Genomic DNA, 22,659 nt, shown 5'->3' with positions numbered 1-22,659 from the left:
ACACTTTCTTTTAACAGTGAAGAGACAACATTGTCACACAAACAAATCAGGCACAACTTGTTGTGTCACATCTTGAAACTATCTGTACGACTTATATATATACAGTATTGTCTTTTTAGATCTTCTGGCTTGGCCGTCTCCTGTATATTCCTCTAACTACCGTAGTTGCCATATTGTACCTATCACTCATCACTATGATGTTTTGTTATCAGTATTTGCACTTCTGGTTAGATAGCTAAACTGCATTTCGTTGTCTGGTACTTGTACTCTGCAATGACAATAAAGTACAAAGAATGTAATCTAATCTAATCTAATCTAATCTTGCTGGTCCATCACAGGTCAGACATAATCCCCATCCCCCAGAAGAACCCAAAGAACAGTGGGCAGCACTTTGCTTGGACCCTCCACCAGAAGGTACAGGCTACATAGCACCGTCACAGTAATGCCATAACATGTAATAAACAGTCACCTGGTGTGAGTTTATGGCAACTGACATGACACAAACCTCTGTTATGTTTGACCACCGTCTTACCTCACGATGAATACTTGCAGAAAAATTCTGTGTCGGACTAAATCAACAATGTGTGGATGACTGCTCCCGCACCAGAGGACACAGCTCAGTCAACAGCAAGCAGCAGCATCATTATTCAAGCAGTACAATGCTGGGGCCAGCACCTGAATAGTGATGGGTTTCCCTGTCTCACACACTTTAGCACATACCTGAGAATACCTGTGGCTACGATCACAGCCTAAGCAAGGTTTATAGAGGTTCACCTCCCAATCAGCGCTCACTAGGAAATGCTGGTCAGCCCTGTTTGGTGTGTGTGTGCGTGTGTGTGTGTGTGTGTGTGTGTGTGTGTGTGTGTGTGTGTGTGCGCGTGCATGTGTGCATGTGTGCGTGTGTGCATGTATAACACATATACTAATGTAATACATATATTGTGCTGTATGTTTGAATGTGCTTCAAATGCTTTCCAAAAAGGGATAAATTAGGGCAAAGAAACGTAGAAAATAAAATCTGCAGAAAAATCTTCCATTTGATCTCCTGTCAAAGATGGAGGAAGATGGGAAACAGACATATGATAAATAAATAACTAAGCAAAAACATGTTTTTGTTCTTCCTCCCTTTCATCCCACACAGTGTCTCCGAGCAGGCAGGCTGATATCTGTAGACCGCTGCTAGATAAGGAGGTGCCAAGCCGCATGGAAAAATGAAATAGCTTAGAGAAATGTATGACCTTTGATTGAGAACATTGCACTTTTTAATCTTTCAACTACACGGGGGAAATGGGACGGGACAATACAGTCACCTCTGAGATCACCTCAGAGAGGAGATGAGAGGAGAGGAGAGGAGATGGGAGGAGAGGAGAGGAGAGGAGATGGGAGGAGAGGAGAGGAGAGGAGGGGAGGGGAGATGGGAGGAGATGGGAGGAGAGGAGAGAAGAGGAGAGGTGATGGGAGGAGAGGAGAGAAGAGGAGACGGGAGGAGAGGAGAGAAGAGGAGAGGTGATGGGAGGAGAGGAGAGGAGAGGAGATGGGAGGAGAGAAGAGGAGAGGTGATGGGAGGAGAGGAGAGAAGAGGAGAGGTGATGGGAGGAGAGGAGAGAAGAGGAGAGGTGATGGGAGGAGAGGAGAGGAGAGGAGAGAGTGATGCCTATGCTAAATCTGTATGTGTATATTCACAGTACGGCAACAGTCATTGTCGCTCCTTTGTTACAGTATGTGCCTGATGATGCATGGACCCAAGGGGCAGGTGTCATGGCAGATGATAGAGAGATATGGAAATGAGGCTACACAGATGCTACATTCACCAACAAAAACACTGTTTTCATAGAGTCAAAGACACACTGGAGTTCAGCGAACAGGCAGAAATACAAAGATATAACTGTCCATGTGATCAGATTAAAATCAGATTATGTCCTGTCACGAGCTAGCCAAGCGCCCCAGTGTGTCCCCTTGTGATCTGATGCCTTGTTCGACAATCCCAAAATAAAACCCAGTCAAAAACACTCAGACATGATAAGTGGTGTTTCAGGGCTGTTCTGTTTCCTCTCTCTATCATTACTTAGACATTTATTCTGCAGTGAAATCTCAGTTGGATTTGATGAAACTGTTCCGAGGCGACTCCCAAATAGCAGGGGCCCGCTCGATTGATCTGACACTCAAACTGCAAACACAAACAGCTGGGCACCCGGACAAACTTTGTTCCTCTTTCCCCCTCCATCGCTTTATAGCTGCAACAACAGTAGGTTATCCGTGTACACAGAGCAGGCGGGGGGGGGAGGTACTGTGATGGCGACAGGAACAATGCCATCGGTCAGGCCTCATTGCTGTCGTTTTTGTTCACAGAGAAAAGAGAATGATGAACGGGACCATGAGCGGTCCAATAGTTCGATGTAATCCCTCTTGCATTGACAAGCGTAAGTGGTGCTGTATCCTCACTGTGGCACCCATAATTACAATCACGTGTACAAATTTAATCAACAAGTTTAATACCCATTTGACTATATCAGGCTGTACTTAGGTAAGATAACAACTTGAGCTCGGCGAATGCAAATTAAATTACAGGCAATTTTCCCTTGGTCATTGTCCAGACCTGATAAACTGGTTCAGACCGGTCTGACTATGGACATGTTTTGACTGTGGGAGAGGAGGGCTTTGTCATGGTAGCCGTCCATCAGGCTGTGTGGGAGTACAGCACGGTGTAGAGATGATGAAGGAGAGGAGAGGGGGAGAGGGGGAGAGGGGAGGGACAACACAGGGAACAGGGATGTTCTGTGCCTCACCGCCAGCGGGTCAGGACCGTACATGGAAAGCCCCAGAGTCACAACGGACTGCAACACACCAGGCCTTTGTTTGGGGAATGGTACAGTTGTTGCCCATCACTGCCAGGGCAAATACACATCACAGCCAGACTATGAATATTTCAGGGCTAGCTGTCCTTCCCTCCTGACCCACAGCACACCTCTGCCACAGCCAGTGACCCGTCTGCGCAACCCTGAGGGGGAATAATCACACTAGAATAAACAGGAGTCGTGCTGCAGACTTGAACAATTTTTTCCTCAAGAGGAATGTGTCTTGTTTGTCTTGCTTTTCGTTGTGTATGTTGTTTTGGGAACTAGGGAGGTTCTCTTGCAGTGGACGAACCCACATTGTTGTTATAAAGGTCCAGGAGACCCAGAGGTTCGCAACAAATCATACTGTCAATATGTAAGCTGAAAGCTCAAAGCTCATACAGAGCCAAAATACAGAGTCGTTTTAAACTTTTTCTTAAATGAGCCTCGATGCTCATAAACTCTAAGAGATTAAAGAGAGGGACACTTACTCACACAGAGCCAAATACATGAAGCTAATTACTTTTATGAGTATTCATTTTTAAAAGAATAAGGATGAGCTCTCACACACTCTGTGAAAATGTTCAATTTGAATGCCCCCTGATGCGCATAATTAGTGGGGCTTTTTTTTTCATCACTGCTTCTAACAGATTTTTATATGTGGATTCGTCGTACAAACGGCTTGTAGAACAAAAAAACACTCGGCGAGAGAGAGAGAGAGAGAGAGAGAGAGAGAGAGAGAGAGAGAGAGAGAGAGAGAGAGAGAGAGAGAGAGAGAGAGAGAGAGAGAGAGAGAGAGACAGAGAGACAGAGAGAGAGAGAGAGAGGACTCCTGGACATACAAAACCCAAAGCTGTTTCAGTTTTAATCAAAGCCATGGCTTCAGCCTACACCTTTTTGGTCCTCGTGTTACGCATTGTGACTGTGTACATTTTTAATCTCTGTATTATGAATTGTATAAGGGACCAAAATAAACATTCTCAATCAATCAATCAATCAATCAAAGTGGAAGTGGTGGAAAAACAGGGAATCTGGGAAAGCACAAGAGGACCTGCTACTCTCACAAGACGATGGGGGGAGATGGTGCCTGGGACAGTACTGTATGTGGTTGTCAACATGTGATGCATGGTCAACCCCTGGCCTCCATATCACTTCCACATGAAGGATGTTTCTGCTCATGAGACCTGCTTCTCCTGGGTCAAGGTTACGGCTTATTAGTATGTTATTGGACAGTATATTGCCGGGGCAAATGTCAATATCAAGTTTCAGCCTTGAGATGATTTGTAGCGTTGTGTTATATGTTACTGATACCTAATGTTGCACTCCACCCGGAAATATGTTTCAGGACGCTGGGAAATAATATTCCTGTGAGTGCTGTGGTTTTAGAGGTTACAGTGATATGAAATTGATTTTAAGTGTCCAGATGGTAAATTATTCCCAACAGATTTAGCGGCGTGCCCTTTGGCTTTACTGATATTGAAATGCTTCAAATGCAGTGGATAATAGCAATCAAAATGAAAGCAATGCTTTGAAACAGCATTTGTGCGGCAAACCTGTAACATCTGTTCTTTATGTAAACATGAATGCGAGCAAATGTTTTTCATTACTTTGTAATTATATTGCATGTTTGCTTAGCAGAGATTATGATGATGGATACTTTCTTGGAACAAGTCATTAATCATGTCAAACGATATGGATTAAAGGCCAACGTGACGCCTTTATGGTAAACTTGTTTTCCTCTTCAGTATGGTCAGTTCCTAGGGATCAGTAGTAAAAAAATAAAAACGATCCAGAATGTTCGTAATTTGACCCAGGCCTTATAACTCATTTCAAGGCAATACAATATTCCAGATACAATCAACAGCTGGCATGCCATACACCCCAAGAAAGCTAGGTAGGTCGCCAATTTAGTTTTGTTAATCTAGAAAAGTATGTCCCCAGGCAGCAAGGAGAGAGTGATCATTTCTCCTGAGGGATCAGTGATTTCCGTGTTATCTCCTAATCTTCAATTACTCAATATCCAGAACAATTTGGGCCACAATCAATTGATCCAGTAGAGCAGAGTAAGAGTTAAGCAGAAACAGATGACACCGCCGGCCTCTGGGGCATGTGCTGGTAACCCCTGTCTTGGGAAACGAAAGGAGAGGAGGAAGTAGGGGGACACTGGGGAACATTCAATCCCCATACTCCTCCAAAAAGCCACAAACCAATAACTGAAATATATATGACTATGAGCCAGTGAGGGAGCACAGACAAACCACTGTTCTCCAGAAAACTCCAGAAACATTCATTCTCTTGTTTGTTAATGTTTCGGTTTCACTGTGGACATGTTTGTTTAGTTCCAGTAGGGCCTGCTGATTATAAATGTGACCACAGAGACTACATTTCACTTCAAACATATTGAGCTGCATGCAGAAGCCATTCAGCGTATTCCTGATATCAATATCAAAGTAATACCCTTCAGAGTTTGGGTCTAATAGTTGTGAAAATAGAAAAGGGCAGATAATGAAAATTCTAATGGATCATGTTCTATTGTAATGGAAATGTCCTAATGGAATGGAGGGGTTTGTATGAAATGGAATCCTGTATAAAAAAATACTGCTAAAAGACCATAGATATACACAGTATGTATTATCTATAATAAAGACCTCTGCTGGGATTACATTCTGACAACCAAACAGAGTCTCACGCTGTTCTGCTTTTAAAGAAATAAAGAAGGAGCTGATATCATTAAATTCCACCCCATGAAAACAACACATTTCCATTACTATTCAATTCTATAAACAATCCTCATATTAATTTGTTTGCAATGTATCAGAGATGCATAATGTAAGATGGGCAACAACATTTAGCCCCAATGTAGGTTAGGCATCACACATGCTTGTTAATTAATGGATCCACACACATGTCTTTAGACAACATCTTCATAGTTCGAGGAGTTACTCTGTAGATAAACAAGAAGCATGTAGATATAATATGTGCAAAAGGTTGCTCTAAATTAATATTCAATTTGGGTGCCACTGTCACCGTGCCAGGCTGCCAGCCCAGACTTCACTAGAGAGAGCTTGTCATTGCAGAGGTTGTTGAGCTAAGTGGGTGAGGCTGCAGCCCATCAGACTGTGGGCAAAGACTGCCCTCTAGTGGTTGATCTAACAGTTGCAATTTTAGTGCTTCCCACAGAGACATACAAACAATGACTTTCTCTTTCTCTCCTATTTATACAGTTGAAAAATTCATGAATTAAATGTCTGTGTTTTACTTGAATCAAATCAGGTCGTCCATGATCTCTAGAAATATTCAATTGACATATCAAAATATGTTTTTTTATTGGATCAGATGAAGTTTATTACTCCAACATTATTTTATTAACCTTTATTTATACAGGTAAAAAACACATTGAGCCCCAAGCCCCATGAAATGTATACGGTGAGACTTGGCCATGCACAGGCAGGTGGAGCAGGTCAATCGGGTTGTGATTTCATTGCATTTCACCCTTAATAATAATAATGTCATGGTTTATGAGGCCTAAAGATCTTAATCTATCGTAATCAGGTCTAATAAAAAGTTTTTATTGACCCGCAAATCAGACAGTTAGTTAATAAGATAGTTGGCAGCTATAATATAACCAACTTTTTTATCTGGATGGATCTCACAACTAGGCCTTTACTGTTACTTCATCTAGTAGGAAATAGAGAGATGTGTCAAGTTCAACACTGTCCGAGTCTTCCTCATACCTTTTTGTTACATGATAATCTTAATAAAAGATTCAAAGAGTAATCTGTACATAACAGATTCATTGGTTAGTGCAAGATTGCAACAGTTATTGCTTAAGTTACTTTAGTAAACTTTTAGTTTCGTTCCTGTCTTCTGTGAGATGATTGGTTCACTAACTTTCAGGAACAATTAGAAAACTCCGCCTCCGTTTAAGATCATGGGTGCGTTCGTAAAACACGCTCTGGAATTTTGATCAGCACTCACGGAATGCCTCTTGTCCAATCAAATGACTCGGTGTCTTTAGGACGTTGAACCCAGTGTGTGCTGCGGCGCTCTCAGAGCAGAATGATGAACGCACCCCAAGATCATGGGTGCGTTCGTAAACACGCTCTGGAAATCTGATCAGCACTGACGGAATGCCTCTTGTCCAATCAAATTACTTGGTTTCTTTAGGAGGTTAAACCCAGTGTGCGCTGCGGCGCTCTCAGAGCAGAATGATGAACGCACCCCCATGTGTTGCTTCATGTAGTAAGTTGTTACATTGTCACAGGGGCTTGGTCGAGAAGCTGTTGAACTTGGCCAATCTTCGGGTCAACCTAGGACAGGACCGGACGCGATCAGTGAGGTCAGTGGCGTATTTGACAAATCGTGACGTTAGAATTATAAGGTTCTATCTCCATTTTTGTCAAAATTGAGTTTTTTTTACATAATCTGATCCATTAGGTGTTTATTAATGCCTGTGTGGTGTTATTTTTAAAATGTTGACATTTTCGAGTTAGTAATTCATAAAATACAAAGGTTCTATCTCACAAAACATAATGGAATGTAAAAACGTTGACGCTCAATATATCTGAACTGTCCTAAACGGAGATAGAACCTTATCATTCTAAACGGAGATAGAACCTTATCATTCTAAACTCACGAACTAGTACACGGCTGATTCATATTTATAAAGTTATGTTGAGAGACAGCAAGCTTAGGTAGTTTTTTCTAACTTTTATGTTGATCCAACTAGTTAAAAGTGCACGTGATTTTCTTTTTAGTGGGCTTGCCTGCAGCTTATCCAGAAATAATATTAATAACAATGCTTAGCTTGTTAGTGAGTCTACCATAATAACGTTGTGAACAAGATTTGCAAGAAAACCCAATTAGAGGGGGAAAATCCCACTTCTGGGGTAAAGTTCAACAGATTTTCGAATTTGACAATAATATGCCAGGACTGGACTGTTGGGGTTTTTCTTTTTCTGTTATTTGTAAAAAAATATTTCATCAAATATATATCATATTTTCCCCCAGACGTACCTGGAAATGATTTTGTCTAGGGTCTGGAAGTCACATGCTTTTGGGGGGTTTTGACATCACCCCATGATCATGCCCCCTGGGTGGGTGGGTGGCAGTCTGGTTTCTCAACACAGCACTTAGCTGCAGGGATCAGAGGGGGTCAGCTTGTGACTGGATGGGGCTGTGTGGCCTACATCTTTGTGGTGCAACAATCAAAAAAACACTAAACATAGTTTTGTGTTGCTCAATGTGCTGGCACAATGTGGACATACTTATTGGTTAGTTAGGCTATCTCGTTTCAGGGATTTCTATTAATGTTACTAGTTGTCTTTATCTTCATAATTTATCTAAGACCTGCTCTCAAGTCATAAAAACTAAGAACATGCCCTCTTTTTATCTGTGGTTCCTTCAGATATGAGACATACAGACTTTGCTCCAGGGGAGTGTCGTCTGATGTGAACATCTCACTTGCCTCTCAAAAGTATAGGCTTTTTGGCTTTAGCTAGCTATCTCTATCCTACTTTTCATGAGTGTTACGAAGACTGTAATCCACAGAGAGGAGTGCTTTTTCCTCTCAGTCTTGTCAGGACGTTTGCCTGAGTTCTTACAATCTTGATCTACCCAATTGAGATGAACTACCCTGCTTGCAGTATGCTACTGTTAGACAAGACAAAAAATACACATCACAGTTTTGCTGTTGAAAATGACTCTATTTAGGAATACTTAGATCGTTATATTTCAAAATAGGCATATCAGTCCAATGGGTATTCCCCACCCCCGTTCTTAGAGCAGAGTTTAGATGCTAGTCAGAGTGTGTGCTGCTGCTGGGTGTGTCTGCGGCGGAAGGCAGGCGGCCCCCCGTCCCCTCAGCCAGCTCCATCCGCCAAGCCTGGGGGAGGTTCACCGTCCCCACGGGGGTCAGAGTGAGGGTCTGCCCTGGTTGAGCCTTCAGGTCCTTGAGTCCGACCAGACAGTTGAAGATGGTGGAGGCGTCTGGCAGGTTGGCTGGGTTGACTGGGTACAGTCTCAAGGGCTCCATCAGTGTGGCCTGCTGAGCAGGGCTGCCAGCCACCGGGGACACAGGACAGGGTGCTGCCACACCTCCCTGTGGGCTGGCTGGAGCATGTTCCTCTAAAACTATCCGGCCTGGGAAAGACACATTCATATATCTCATTTTCCATTTCACGATTCTTAATGAGGAAAGTATGCCAGTAGGCCAAATTCATGGTCACAAGATGTCATTTTAGGTCAACTGATAAACTATAGCAACCCAGCTCCTAGGGGATCTGATTACAATGAAAACAGTTTTGAAAAGCCACAGCCCTTAAACCAAAAACAAGTATGGTAATATTGTTCTCACCATTATGGATGAAACAATTACGTATTTCTGAAAGAAACCGAGTCGCATTGTCCAACCGTAGTTCAGACTGGTTAACCTTTGGGATATCGAAGCTCATCTTTTAAAAAGTCCTTCTTGGATATTAGAAACACATTTCTCGACTGGTGTCAAAGTGTGTCGCCACCAAAAGTGACTTCCAAACGAACGCGTTTTTCGTGAAGTTTATCTTTTTCCATCTACAGAGTACACGATCTCTTACATACGATATTAAGTAATTCTCTTAAGTCTATAACAATTTGTTGGCAGCTGTAGTTATGACAGAGATTTTCACAAACTTGTTTTTTAATCGTCTGTCTGCTCAGGCACATCGCTGGTCGCTCTAGTTGATAAACCAATCAGAATTCGAGTACGGCTTCATTAGGACCCCGAAATGTAAACACTGGCTGTTAACCCTAGCAACTGACTGGATGTTAACCCTAGCAACCGCGGGAAAATAACGAGATGTGATGAATTATGGAAGGTCATCCATTTTTAAATGATCACCATAGCACCCTAATTCTGTAGAATTTCAGTGTTCAAATGTGATGTAATTCAATTGAAATTTGAATGAAAATCATATTATCAAATTATGAAATAGCATATTTTATAGAATTGTATAGACTATACTCTGTTTTGGTAAATTCCCAATATGGCCTACTTGTGTAACAAGCCTAGACAAACCTATAAAGGAAGCTGTACCATTTGTCTGTGTGGAGAGCTACTGTTCTGTATTTCTGCCTGTGTCTCTTCCTCACAATGGAAACATTTTTGCTGTGGTTGACACAAATGAAAACAGCAAGATTTCAATCATATTTCCTAGCTCAATAAGTCTAATTCTGCTCAGTGACTTGAGTCATTCACAACACAGCCTATTCTAGTTCTACCCTGTTATTATGTGGTTTGACAAATGGGATATGGTTGACTTTTCTGTCTGCCTGCTAACCGGGGGATGGAGGGATGGTTAATCCCTTCTATCAGACAGTGCTGTTCAGCTGGATAATGAATGTCTGTCTTGTAGACCAAATACAAAATCTTCTTCTCATTCTTCTTCTCATAATAAACCATGCAACCCGAGGTGACTACTTTTTCTCTCTCCTTCCCTCTCTTTATCTCCATAAGAAACTGAGCACATCTGGCGCAATGGCAGACAGCGGGAAGACTGATGAGATCTCTGCAGTCGCAGCACAGCAGCGTAATGGTGATCAGCAGGTGAGCTGAAATGACTCATTAGTTTAGTCTGAAGCAAACAGCTCCCAGAGACGGTCTGCTCATGCACAGATAACATTAAACCCGGCGCCCCGACGTCGAATGGAAAGTGGGACGCACTGACGTATCAGTTTGTGAATAAATCGGAAACACTGTTTTTGTACTCACTGATTTAGTGACATAGTGGCTTCATCAAGCTCTATACCCCTGTGGCCTATAATGACAAGCACTTAGGCGTTTGAGGAAAAACACAATAGGAACCGCTAATCGCTATTTGTCTTGTCTAACAATGATTCCGGCTCCTTCCAGAGTGTCGTGTCACGGGTTGGCAGCCTTCCCCTGGTGAGCTCGGCCTGCGACGTGGTCTCCAGCGCCTACGCCAGCACGAAGGACAGCTCCCCCCTGCTGAAAGGGGTCATGGACGCCGCCGAGAGCGGGGTGCGCACCCTAGGAGCGGCGGCCAGCACCGGGTCCAAACCCCTCCTCGACAGACTGGAGCCCCAGAGTAGGTTCCACGGTGGTACTACTGATGGATGGTGACTCGACCCATCCCTCTTTATTTATATAGAACATTCTGTAATATAATGGATCGCTTGAGACACACTAGAGACAGATGCCTCATAATCCAAAGATTTATTTTACGGGGGTGATTTCTGTGACAAGGGGATGATGAGTGATCTCTCTCCACGCAGTTGCCGTGGTTAATGAATATGCCAACATGGGACTGAGCAAGATGGAGGAGAAGCTGCCCATCCTGCAGAAGCCAGCTGATCAGGTGAGAGACTGTGTGTGACTGCATCACTCCGCTAATGCTTCTCATGCAGTTCTTATTTGTTGTGTCAGTTCTATGTCTGAACTGTCTTTACAGCTAGATTAGATTAGATTAGATTCAACTTTTATTGTCATTGCAGAGTACCAAGTACCAGACAACAAAATGCAGTTTAGCATCTAACCCGAAGTGCAAATAGTGATCTAAAACATGATAGTGTAGTGATTTAAGTGATACAGTATGACAAGTACGGTAGTTAGAGGTATATACAAGAGATGGATTGCAGTAAGCTATGTACAGTTACGGTAGCTATGTACAGTCATACTGTATGTTGTGTCTCCATCCTCAGCTGGTGTCAGACACAGTGGGCATGGTGTACCAGTCGGTGACGGGGGCCAAAGACGCCGTGACCGGGGCTGTGGTGGGGGCCAAGGATGCGGTGGTGGGGGCCAAGGATGCGGTGGTGGAGGCCAAAGACTCCTGGACCGGGGCTATGTTGGGAGCGGTGTTCGAGGGCATGCAGATGACCCGCGCGGCGGTCAGCGGAGGCATCAGCTCGGTCATGGGTTCCCGGGTGGGCCAGATGGTCAGCAGCGGGGTGGGCCTGGCCCTCAGCCGCTCGGAGGACTGGGTGGAACACAACCTGCCTCTTAGCGAGAGAGAACTGGGTCAGTCACGGGATTTCTGTGTGGGATGAAGTCATGGTTTGAGTCAGGTCAATAGATTAGATTAGATTAGATTAGATTAGATTCAACTTTATTGTCATTGCAGAGTATTAGTACCAGTACAACGAAATGCAGTTTAGCATCTAACTAGAAGTGCAAATAGTGATATAAAACATGATAGTGATAGGTACAGTATGGCAAGTATGGTAGTTAGAGGTATGTACAATTGTGAGCTATGTACAGTGATGGTAGCTATGTACAGTATAGTATGTGCAGATGTATAAATAGAGGCTATATCAAAAAGAGGTATGTGCAATGTGCAAAAATATGATATGTGCAAAGGTAGTATGTGCAAAGTAATAGATTATCATGAGCTGAGAAAGAAGGAAAATTCTGTCCAACATTGAGAACTTTGCTTTGAATGAATTGAATGAATTGAATGAATGAATGAATGGCGATACTTGATCAGCACTGAAACCCGTGTCTCTAATCTCAGACATTAACGTAACACAACTTAACGATCCCTTCTCCTCCTGCAGCTGCTGTGGCAGAGCCTGCCACGGAGGAGACTGCCCTAGCACCAGCGCCGGTGGGATCCGGCCCGAGCTATTTCGTCCGCCTGGGCAAACTGTCCGCCACGGTGCAGGAGCGCGCCCGCGAGCTGTCCCTGGTGAAAGCCCGGCGCGCGAGGGACACCACCTACTCTACCGTGGCCCAGATCACTAGCACCCTGGACCTGCTAGAGACGGCCCGGGCCACCCTGGGCACTGCCAGCCACCAGCTGGGCGGGGCGCCAGAACAGCTGCTCCAGCGCTGGAGAGAGTGGCAGGCGAGCCAGCCTAAAGACGGACGAGCGGAGGAGGAGGTGGACGGAGCTAAGGACCAGACTGAGGTGGGGAGGAGGCTGCTGGGAATTAAATGGGTTCAAACCGTCCATGCGTTCTCTTTCAATGTGCATGATGTCTTTTTTGTGCATGTTGCACTCATGTTGCATGTTGAGAAATTATAAACACAAATTATAAACACAGTCTCTAACTCCAATTTGTCTCGATCGTTTTGCTAGCCTGTGAATGTTGTGGTGTGGTGTGGTGTGTTGTGCGTGCAGCAGTTGGAGTGGCGGACCCTCTCCATGGTGCGTGGTCTCAGTGACCAGTTGCGCTCTGCGTGCTCTGGCGTGGTGTCCAGTGCGCAGGGGCTTCCTGGTGCAGTCCAGGACCAGCTGGCGAGCGCTCGGCGGGCGGCCGAGGAACTGAGCTCTTCTCTGGGCAGCACCAGCAGCCTCACCCCCGTCCTCCTGGAGCAGACCCGACACCGTCTGACACAAGTAAAATGAACTCCTGCCTGCCACACCGTTCTAGCCACTGACACTGAACCCCCAAATTGCTCCCAATGAGCGGGCCGGCGCCTTGCATGGTAGCTTGCCGCCATTGGTGTATGAATGTGTGTGTGAATGGGTGAATGAGAGGCCATTGTGAAGCGCTTTGGAATAAGGCGCTATATAAGTCAGACCATTTACCATTAGTTTATTTACCATTTGTGTCTTCACTCCCTTATGAATCTAGGTCATATCAGCTTGTGCTTTTTATTCCCGTTTGTTAAGTCATGTTGTCACACCATTCCATTCTAATAATGATACTGTATTTATAGTACCATTATTAAAATAGACTTAAACTATAACTTTATTTTTAATTAGGCATTCTAATTAGACAGTACAGTAAAATAAGTACCTTCAGCACGAAACACACAGTCCGTACAGACAGTTTAATTACGGCTTTCAACCAACACATAGATTTGCTGTCCATAACAACAGATGGTTGTCTTTTCTGAATGAGTGTCACTAATAGGTTCACTAATCAATCAGTCACTAATTGGCTGTTTATGTTAAATGACCCAATTTTTTTTTTCCACAGGTGCGCCAGTCTCTGGATGGTGTGATGGAGTACTTGGTCAACAACACCCCACTCAACTGGCTGGTTGGACCTTTTGCACCCCAGGTCACAGAGAAGGGGGCGCCCCAGATCACAGAGAAGGGGGAGGGTGGGAAAGCGGTAGAGACGGGGGGGCAATAGAAGGTCGTGTAAGGATGTGTGACGCAAGAGAAGGACTGAGGGTAGTAGATGTCTCACTCCAAAAATGGCTTGTGCTTTTCATCTGTTAATGACCAAGGCCTTCAATTACTGTGTCGCTGGAGCGATGTGAGCAGCTTTTTATACATGCTAGTAGTAATATTAGTAATAATAATACATGTATTTTGTATAGCACTTTTCTCAGTACTCACAAGACACTACATCCATGGAGAAGACAATCAATACAAAGATAAAGCAATAGAAACTAAAAGTACTGAAAAAAGTCAGGTACTGATAGACTATAGACTAGACTAGGGGGAAAGGTACTAGACATTAAAAGCAAGATTGAAAATATTGGTTTTGTGTCAGATTCCTTGATGTGCTTTGGGCTGCAATAGAGATGGTGAATAAATACTACCGTCTATGCACAATTGAAAGTCCATAATGAACTCTGATAAAATATTGTAAATCCCATCTATTGTCAAACACTTTTGATTCTCTAGAAGGAGGTAACTACTGTACTAAATGTTTGTTGTGAATTACAGTCAAATCTATAGCCTTGTCGAACCATGACATATTCTTAAGTCCTACCATCACTTTAACTGTATTAACTGTGTATAATATATAATATAATATAATTCAGAGTAAGCACTTGTTTCTGGGTAAGGGGCCAAATATGTGATTTTTTGTTTAACTACGGTACTGTATACCTTTAATCAGCTTAATGACAGAAATGTGTCGTGTCAAAATGTCAAAGTGGCATCTGCCTGTGGTCTGCAGAGGTCCGTCTCTGGGCTTGTGAGATGAGCTTGTCATTGTTAACCCTGACACTTGTTGTTCTCCGTAGAATGAATAAAGGTTATGTTGGCTTTGTCCTGAGACCTTTTATTTCTGACTAACTAACAATCCAACTTTGAGTAAACATGTTAGACAGACATAACATTATCAACTGTATTCATGTGCATGAATCATTACAAAGTATGGAGTGTTTGTGTGCGTGTCTGTCTGTGTGTGTGTGTGTGTCTGTGTCTGTGTGTGTGTGTCTGTCTGTCTCGCAGAATATATGTCCCTTGTCTTTTTTGTTTGTCTGGTGACTTTAGTTTACTGTACCCCACTAATTGTCCAATACATTGTTGTCCAATACACTGTTCTGCCAACTGGCACTGACAACCAACTTTGACTCTTGACTGCCCCAACCCAACAGTAGTTTCAGATGACATTTGATTCACTGTATCTCATTTAAAAAAAAAAAATCTGTCTGTCTGTCGCAGAATTATTCTGAGAATATATGTTCCTTGTGTTTTTTGTTTGTCTAGTGACTTTAGTTTACTGTACCCACTAATTGTCCAATACATTGTTGTCCAATACACTGTTCTGGCAACTGGCACTGACAACCAACTTTGACTCTTGACTGTCCCAACAGATGACATTTGATTCACTGTATCTCATTTAAAAAAAAAAAAAATCTGGGTGATTGTGGAAAAAAATAAATAGAAAAATAATGAATTGTTGCTCAGGGGTGACGTCACTTCGGTTGTTTCTCATGTCGGGAGCAGGCAGCGCTGGGTAGGAGGCCTGAACGCACTACTGGACCATTATTTGAAGACCAAGGTCGTCAACAACCCCCTCTTCCCCCATTTCCTATCTCAGGTACTGCTTTATTCAGTTTTCAAAGTGCCAAAAAATTAAAAAGCTTGGGTGAATGTAAACCGATTCAAACCTTGTCAGGAGGTTTGGTGCGTTCCCTTCCTAACGCAGCCAGGCTTAGCTTCATGCTAACACAGCTAAGCTAACGTTGTGTGACAGCTACAGAAACAGAAACGTGTGTGACAAACAAAACAAAGTCGCATTGCCACATTGCGAGGTCATTCTTTTGTACTTGAACGTCTATTTCATCAAATCGTGACGTTCGAATTATAAGGTTCTAGGATCTCCATTTTTGGTCAAAATTGAGTTTTTTACATAATCTGATCCATTAGGTGTTTATTAATGCCTGTGTGGTGTTGTTTTTAAAATGTTGACATTTTTGAGTTAGTAATTCCTAAAATACAAAGGTTCCATCTCACAAAACATAATGGAATGTAAAAACTTTGACGCTCAATATCTCTGAACTGCACTAAACGGAGATAGAACCTTATAATTCTAAACGGAGATAGAACCTTATCATTCTAAACGGAGATAGAAGAACCTTATCATTCTAAACGGAGATAGAACCTTATCATTCTAAACGGAGATAGAACCTTATCATTCTAAACGGAGATATAACCTTCTCATTCTAAGCTCACGAAATGTTGACGTTTGTCTGTCCTTTGATTGCAATCAATCAAGCTATCTAGATAGATATCCCTTTTGCTGGCTAATGTTATTTTGCTTGACTCTGAGCTTGAGGACACGATTGTTTTTTCGACTGCGGACAAAAACCATCTAAGACCTGGTGACTGATGATGACAATCAGATGTTGTCATTGTTTAGCCAGCGACCCTAACCTTTAGTGAGTTCAGCCAGTTGTCATCTGGTCTAGTTAAGAACTATCGATGCAATGTTTTTTTTTAAAAATGTCATTTTTGTGTTCTGCTCTTTGTTTTCAACTCAAGTTTCCTTGTCCTGACTGAGAGACAGAGAGAGAGAGACAGACAGACAGACAGACAGAGAGAGAGAGAGAGAGAGAGAGAGAGAGAGAGAGAGACAGAGAGAGACAGAGACAGAGAGAGAGAGAGAGAGAGAGAGAGAGAGAGACAGAGAGAGAGAGATAGAGACAGAGAGAGAGACACAGAGAGAGAGAGACAGAGAGAGACAGAGAGAGAGACAGAGAGAGAGAGACAGAGAGAGAGAGAGACAGAGAGAGAGAGAGACAGAGAGAGAGAGACAGAGAGAGAGAGAGAGAGAGAGACAGAGAGAGACAGAGAGAGAGAGAGAGAGACAGAGAGAGAGACAGAGAGAGAGAGAGAGAGAGAGAGAGAGACAGAGAGAGAGAGAGAGAGACAGAGACAGAGAGAGACAGAGAGAGAGAGAGAGACAGAGAGAGACAGAGAGACAGACAGACAGAGAGAGAGAGAGAGAGAGAGACAGAGAGAGAGACAGAGAGAGAGAGAGAGAGAGACAGAGACACACAGAGAGAGAGAGAGAGAGACAGAGAGAGAGAGAGAGAGAGACAGAGAGACCTCCCCCCGACCAAAACACTTGAGGTTTGATTGATTGATTGAAAACTTTATTAGAAGATTTGCAGAAGTAGGTACATGAGAGTACATATTACATACAAGGTCAACTAACAGGATAAAAACCCAAGAAAGCCACTGGCTTATTTCAATTGGGGTCCTTGATTTGTCCTTGATTGGTCCGCTGAATTGAACGTGGCTATGCTGATGTCCTCCTCCTGTCCTCCTAGTCAAGGCAGAGTAGCTCGCTGTTTCTTTTGTTTGTCCAGATTAGCAGAAACTATTTTTGTTTTACAGTGCCTAACACTGCAGCTAAGGTACAATGTGTGTTGTGTGACACATCGTGACGTTAGAATTATAAGGTTCTATCTCCATTTTGGTCAAAATTGAGTTTTTTACATAATCTGATCCATTAGGTGTTTATTAATGCCTGTGTGGTGTTATTTTTTTAAATGTTGAAATTTTTGAGGTAGTAATTCATTAAATACAAAGGTTCCATCTCACAAAACATAATGGAATGTGAAAACGCTCAATATCTCTGAACTGCCGTAAACGGAGATAGAACCTTATAATTCTAAGCTCACGACATGCCACGGCTATGTCAATTCACTAGACGTGTGTTCCAAGTGTTGTCATCATAAAACTCATTAAAAAAGCAAGGACACATATTTTTCTGGAGAAATTGCTTAGTGCATCTCATGTCTTTGGCCTCCGTCTATGCACTGTTATTGTTTACCATTGTCAATCTTCAGAGCTTTGAATCATCAAAGTGTCAAGCTGTACACTGAATTCCATGAACAAGTACGGTATTCGGATACTGTACTTGAACAAGCAAAGGTGGAACCGATCTTAAGTAGTCCTACGCTAGAGAAACTACCTGTCGATGATCCCCTCCGATAAACTCAACAGATGTGCATCCCTTTCGGTGTAGACTTTCAGAACAGCTCTCGTGCTGCAATGCCGGTCTCCAAGCTCTTTTAGCTAGTTGTTGAAATGTTCATGTTACCAAATGGGCACTAGTTTTGACTAACTCTTCAACCCCGTTTTCAGGAATATCCTCTCCCATCCCCCTTACCCCCCTCCCCCCTTTGTCATAGAGTATGGCTCAGGAGACCAATCAGACGCAGGTGCCGATGCTTTGCGCTATGGGCTGCGGTTTCTATGGTAACCCCCGCACCAACGGCATGTGCTCGGTCTGCTACAAGGAACACCTGCAGAGACAACAGGGAGGGGGCCGTTCCAGCCCCCCAGGTGAGAAAGGTAGGAAGATGGGAGAGGGACCCAAAAGGGTGGGGGGCCTGCCTGCTAAAAGGGGCTGGAGAATGAGGTAGCAGAGGCTGCCAAACTGTGGCAAAAGCAAGAGAGTGATTTATCCATTCGTGAAACAAAACACGTTTTTTTCTTTGTTCATGGAAAGCCATGTTGGTAAACAATGGCGTGTCATGTGGCATTGCAATGCGATATAGATAGGTCGCCCAATTGTCAAGAACACAAGTTGGACCAAGAAATGTCTGTCTCTGTTCTGTTGTGTCGTTTATTAACTTGCATGTGGTTCGGTCCACAGCCGCTACGTCGCCAGTGGGGTCTCCAGGAGCGGCCGGTGTGTCTGTGGAGAGCACAACGTCGGAACCCGGCACGGAAGGGGTCACCCAGCCAGAGGAAAGGACATCCAGGTATGCTGACAGAGAATCAGCTTGTTTCTGCAGACACACAGACTGCTAAATGGAACCCGTTAGATTAACAGTAAGCCACTGCTCGAGAGGAGTTTGTTTATCGTTGTGTTTCGGAGTTCCAAAACCAGTCTGCCCCTGGTCTGGATGTTGGGACAGTTATCCACCTCTTTAATTCTGTGCGTGTGTGTGTGTGTGTGTGTGTGTGCGTGCGCGTGTGCGTGTGCGTGTGCGTGTGCGTGTGTGCGTGCGTGTCTGTGTGTGCGTGCGTGCGTGCGTGTGGTGTGCGTGCGAACACAGTCCCAGCCCAGTAACCCAGCAGATGACAGCCATGAGTATCTCCCAGGATGCTGGTGCCACTGACTCAGACAGGGCTGACCTGGAGGAGGAAGAGGATGAGGGGACATCCAAAGACACAGGTAAGAAGCCCAGGGACCTTTGTCGTCCAACCCGTTTGACCTACTCAGAGTTTACATTTACATGAAAAAAAATGTTGACGCCTTTATCCAAAGCGACTTACAAATCCATTCTGTTTTGGTCGAATAACGCTTTTACTTTAATATCCATATTTACAGGAACCAATTATTTAAAAAAACCAATCCAGTGAAGTGAACCTGACTGCTGGTGTGTCTGAGGCTCAGTCAGGTGTTGTGTTTCCACAGAGCCGACGGAGGAGGCGGCGCAGGCCTCGTCTGACGGAGATCAGACCCCGGACAAAAACAAGAAGAAGAACCGATGCTTTACCTGCCGGAAGAAAGTAGGCCTCACAGGTAAGAGAGGAGGGGTTTAGGCATAATAATAATATAATAATAATAATAATAATCATAATCATAATAATAATATATGCCATTTAGCTGACGCTTTTATCCAAAGCGACTTGCAGTGAATGGATACATTTTACAGTATAAGCATCAATACATAGTTCAATCAAACAGTGTATTGAATGCGAACTAATTGCGCTGATCCTTATTAGCCCTTGCTGCTTATTCATGTTTTTCATTTGTATTGTTTTTGTTTTTACAATAAATGAATGAATGAATGAATGAATGAATGAATGAATGGTCTTTATTGTCATTGCTATAGTACAGGTACCAAACAACGAAATTTAGGAGGGGTGGCTCCCCCGGTGCTAGGAAAAAAAAAAAAGAAAAAAAAAACACAAGAAGGGAAGGAGCTGGTTTACATAAATAAAAAGGTTGTTGTTTTCTTTCAATACTTGCACGGCACCAGTGTACTTCAGAGGGCTTATTTGAAACGGATGTCTTGTTGTATAAAGGTAGTCCACCTATCACGTTGGTGTAGAGAGCAGCATACTGCAGGCTAGTGGTGCATTTCACGGTCCGTGGCATTTCACAGTGTACTGCCGGCTTGCACTCTTACGTCGCCTTCGTCTGCTTCGCAAAAAGCCTCTTGGAAACCCTCAAAGCATCCTAGTACACGTCCTAGGAGCCCACCACGGTCCACTTAGTCCTCACTGACTTCAGAGACTTTAAAAAATATGTATATATATATTCACTTTGTCTGTTTCCTTACTCTAGGCTTTGACTGTCGCTGTGGTAACCTGTTCTGCGCCATCCACCGCTACTCTGACAAACATGACTGTCCCTACGACTACAGGGGTGCCGCCGCGGCCCGCATACGCAAAGAGAACCCCATCGTGGTGGCCGAGAAGATCCAGAAGTTATGAGGACTGAGTATTGAGTCGTTGACGTGCAAAATTTGGAACAATGGCGGCATGGAAAAATACCAGATAAAATGGCTTCATTTGTTCATGGTAGTATAAGGCGGGTGGGGTGGCGTTGTCACAGCCCCTGTCCCAGCCCTCCCTTCATTGGCATCTCCCTCTCTCTCCTTGAGTGACTGTTAGAGACTGTGGGGGTGTGTGTGTGTGTGGGGGTGTGTGGGGAGGGGGTGGTGTGTGCGCACGTGTGTGTGAATGGCTGTGTGAGGAGATGGTGTGTTTTGTGTGTGCGTGTGTGTGTGCGTGTGTGTGTGCGTGTGTGTGTGTGTGTGTGTGTGCGTGTGTGTGTGCGCGTGTGTGTGTGAATGCCTGTGTGGGGAGATGGTGTGTTTTGTGTGTGTGTGTGTGTGTGTGTGGCATTGACTTGAGAGTAAGGGAGAAAGCAGCAGGGTTTGGTGGGCATTAGTCTGCTGTGGGGAGGGAAGACATAACATTTTTACCCTTTTTATTGTTTCTTAACTTGGTGGACTTGTGAGTTTATTTTTATATTATCCCTGCAAGATGGTTAAATGAGACAGGGGGGTAGGCTGTTTAAGAGCATGCCACAGCTCGGCTAAGGACACCGGGAGGTCAAGTGGAACGGTTTTGTTATCCAGACTGGGAGTTTTGATGTGTCAGCGAGATCTTTTGAGGGCTTTAGATTAATTTACTTCCAGACAATGTCCACTTCCTGTATTGGCCTTTTTTTTTCTTTTCATTTTATTTTGGCCCTCTCAACTTAGGTGAATCGCTCACAATATGTCAAACTCTGAAGTCTGCATTTTCCAGAAATGTTTCTCTTTGATATATTGACTTATAATGATGTTGGGTGCATGAACAGTTATTGGTGGGGTGGGGGGCGGGGGGTGGGGGGGTGGGATGGGGGCGTTATCGAGAGCCTTGACTTAACTGAGTGATTGAGTTTTTGTTTTTTTTCTTCCTTTCTGTTTTAATGAGTGTATGACATCAGAAGATCTATATTAATATATTGTAGTTAGCTTGAATTGTGTGATTGCATTCTATTTATTTTTTTTATTATCATTTGGTTGGTTTGTACTGGAGGATTGGCAGCATGTGTCAGCAAATCATACAATTTGTACTTAACCTATCAATTACATTTAAGTATTTCCATCTGATTATGTAACCATTTGAAAAATACAAGTTCTGAAATGTAATGGAGTAGAGTCCTGTTAATATGTTACGATGAGGACTGTGCAGAAAATGTCCATTAGTTTGGAATCAAAAGCACAACTAATAAAGTGTGTCAACTGCAAAGCACAAAAATAGCAAAAGTGCAAGAACTAGTCAGTTTTATTCAGCATCGGGTCTTCATATTATATTTTGATCTGAGTCTCTTTTTGAAAAGAGTCTTTCTAAAGAGACGGACGCCCGTTCTGTCTGTGCAAGACACAACGTGGTGTTCCCCTTTAACCAGCAGACCACTGACATGCTGAATGATAACTGAACTGGTTCGCAATTAGTCTCCATGGTGACACACACCTATTCTCAGCTCAAGTTAATTATTGCAATACTTCAGAATGGCAGTTGCGTGCTGTGCTTTATGATGTGTGCTCGAAAAAGAGTCATTCTATGAAGATGCTTCTAGCTAGCTACTTCCAGGAAGATCAGACGTGCATGCATGTGCGCTGTGTGCGGTCATAAGACTTCAGTTGTAATTGTATGACGCGGCACTGTTGAAAACAAGCAAGAATGTTTAAGACACACTGCGTCAGCACAATGCATGCTTTACTGGGACATTGGCTGACTGAGGTTCAAGTTAACGGGACTCTACTGTGTTGCCAAATGTAAATATCATGTGGCTACTTTTCATATAGTATAATCTTATGTAGAATGTCGCCAGGTAATAAGTGATGGGGGTGTAAAAAAAGGTCAAACATATTGTATGTGTGTTATTACAGTGCTTTTCATAACTACCCAAAAGAAAAAATGGGCAAAATTCTTTGTTTGCCATCTCTACTCTTTCTCTCACAGGTAATTCCTATGTCTTGGAACAGGAGGTAGAATTTTGTCAAAGGGCTGAAGTGAGCCTGAGTGACACTGTCATGCTTGGTTGCTTTACACGTTCCCCTTATTTCCCCCAGGTACAGTGACTCAACAGACAGTTAAACACACAACCCTTATATGTCCAAAGTACTGCTAGTAGCTGGCTCGTTCCTCAACAAGGCCCCTAGCTGCCTTAT

General features: G+C 43.5%; 2 protein-coding genes across 2 annotated transcripts; both read left to right on the top strand.

The window, feature by feature from the left end:
• The first annotated feature begins 7,103 nt into the window (after positions 1–7,103).
• plin3 (perilipin 3) lies at positions 7,104–14,786 on the top strand. The gene is made up of 8 exons (XM_080537168.1): positions 7,104–7,173; positions 10,327–10,416; positions 10,723–10,918; positions 11,106–11,188; positions 11,532–11,850; positions 12,387–12,739; positions 12,953–13,171; positions 13,758–14,786. Exons 2-8 carry the CDS (start codon positions 10,348–10,350, stop codon positions 13,914–13,916), a joined length of 1,398 nt encoding a protein of 465 aa, XP_080393294.1. The 5' UTR covers positions 7,104–7,173; positions 10,327–10,347; the 3' UTR covers positions 13,917–14,786.
• A 3,343-nt stretch (positions 14,787–18,129) lies between these two features.
• Positions 18,130–20,425, top strand: LOC308163111 (AN1-type zinc finger protein 5; the record flags this gene model as incomplete). The annotated part of the gene is made up of 5 exons (XM_080537297.1): positions 18,130–18,328; positions 18,633–18,741; positions 19,039–19,157; positions 19,401–19,508; positions 20,277–20,425. The coding sequence occupies exons 1-5, from the start codon at positions 18,169–18,171 to the stop codon at positions 20,423–20,425; spliced, it is 645 nt and encodes a 214-aa protein (XP_080393423.1). The 5' UTR covers positions 18,130–18,168.
• Between the last annotated feature and the right edge of the window lie 2,234 nt (positions 20,426–22,659).

This window comes from Nansenia antarctica (assembly GCF_963989245.1).
Source record: "Nansenia antarctica genome assembly, chromosome: 7".
NCBI classification, from domain to species: Eukaryota; Metazoa; Chordata; class Actinopteri; order Argentiniformes; family Microstomatidae; genus Nansenia; species Nansenia antarctica.
This window is presented reverse-complemented; position numbering and strand designations above follow the sequence as displayed.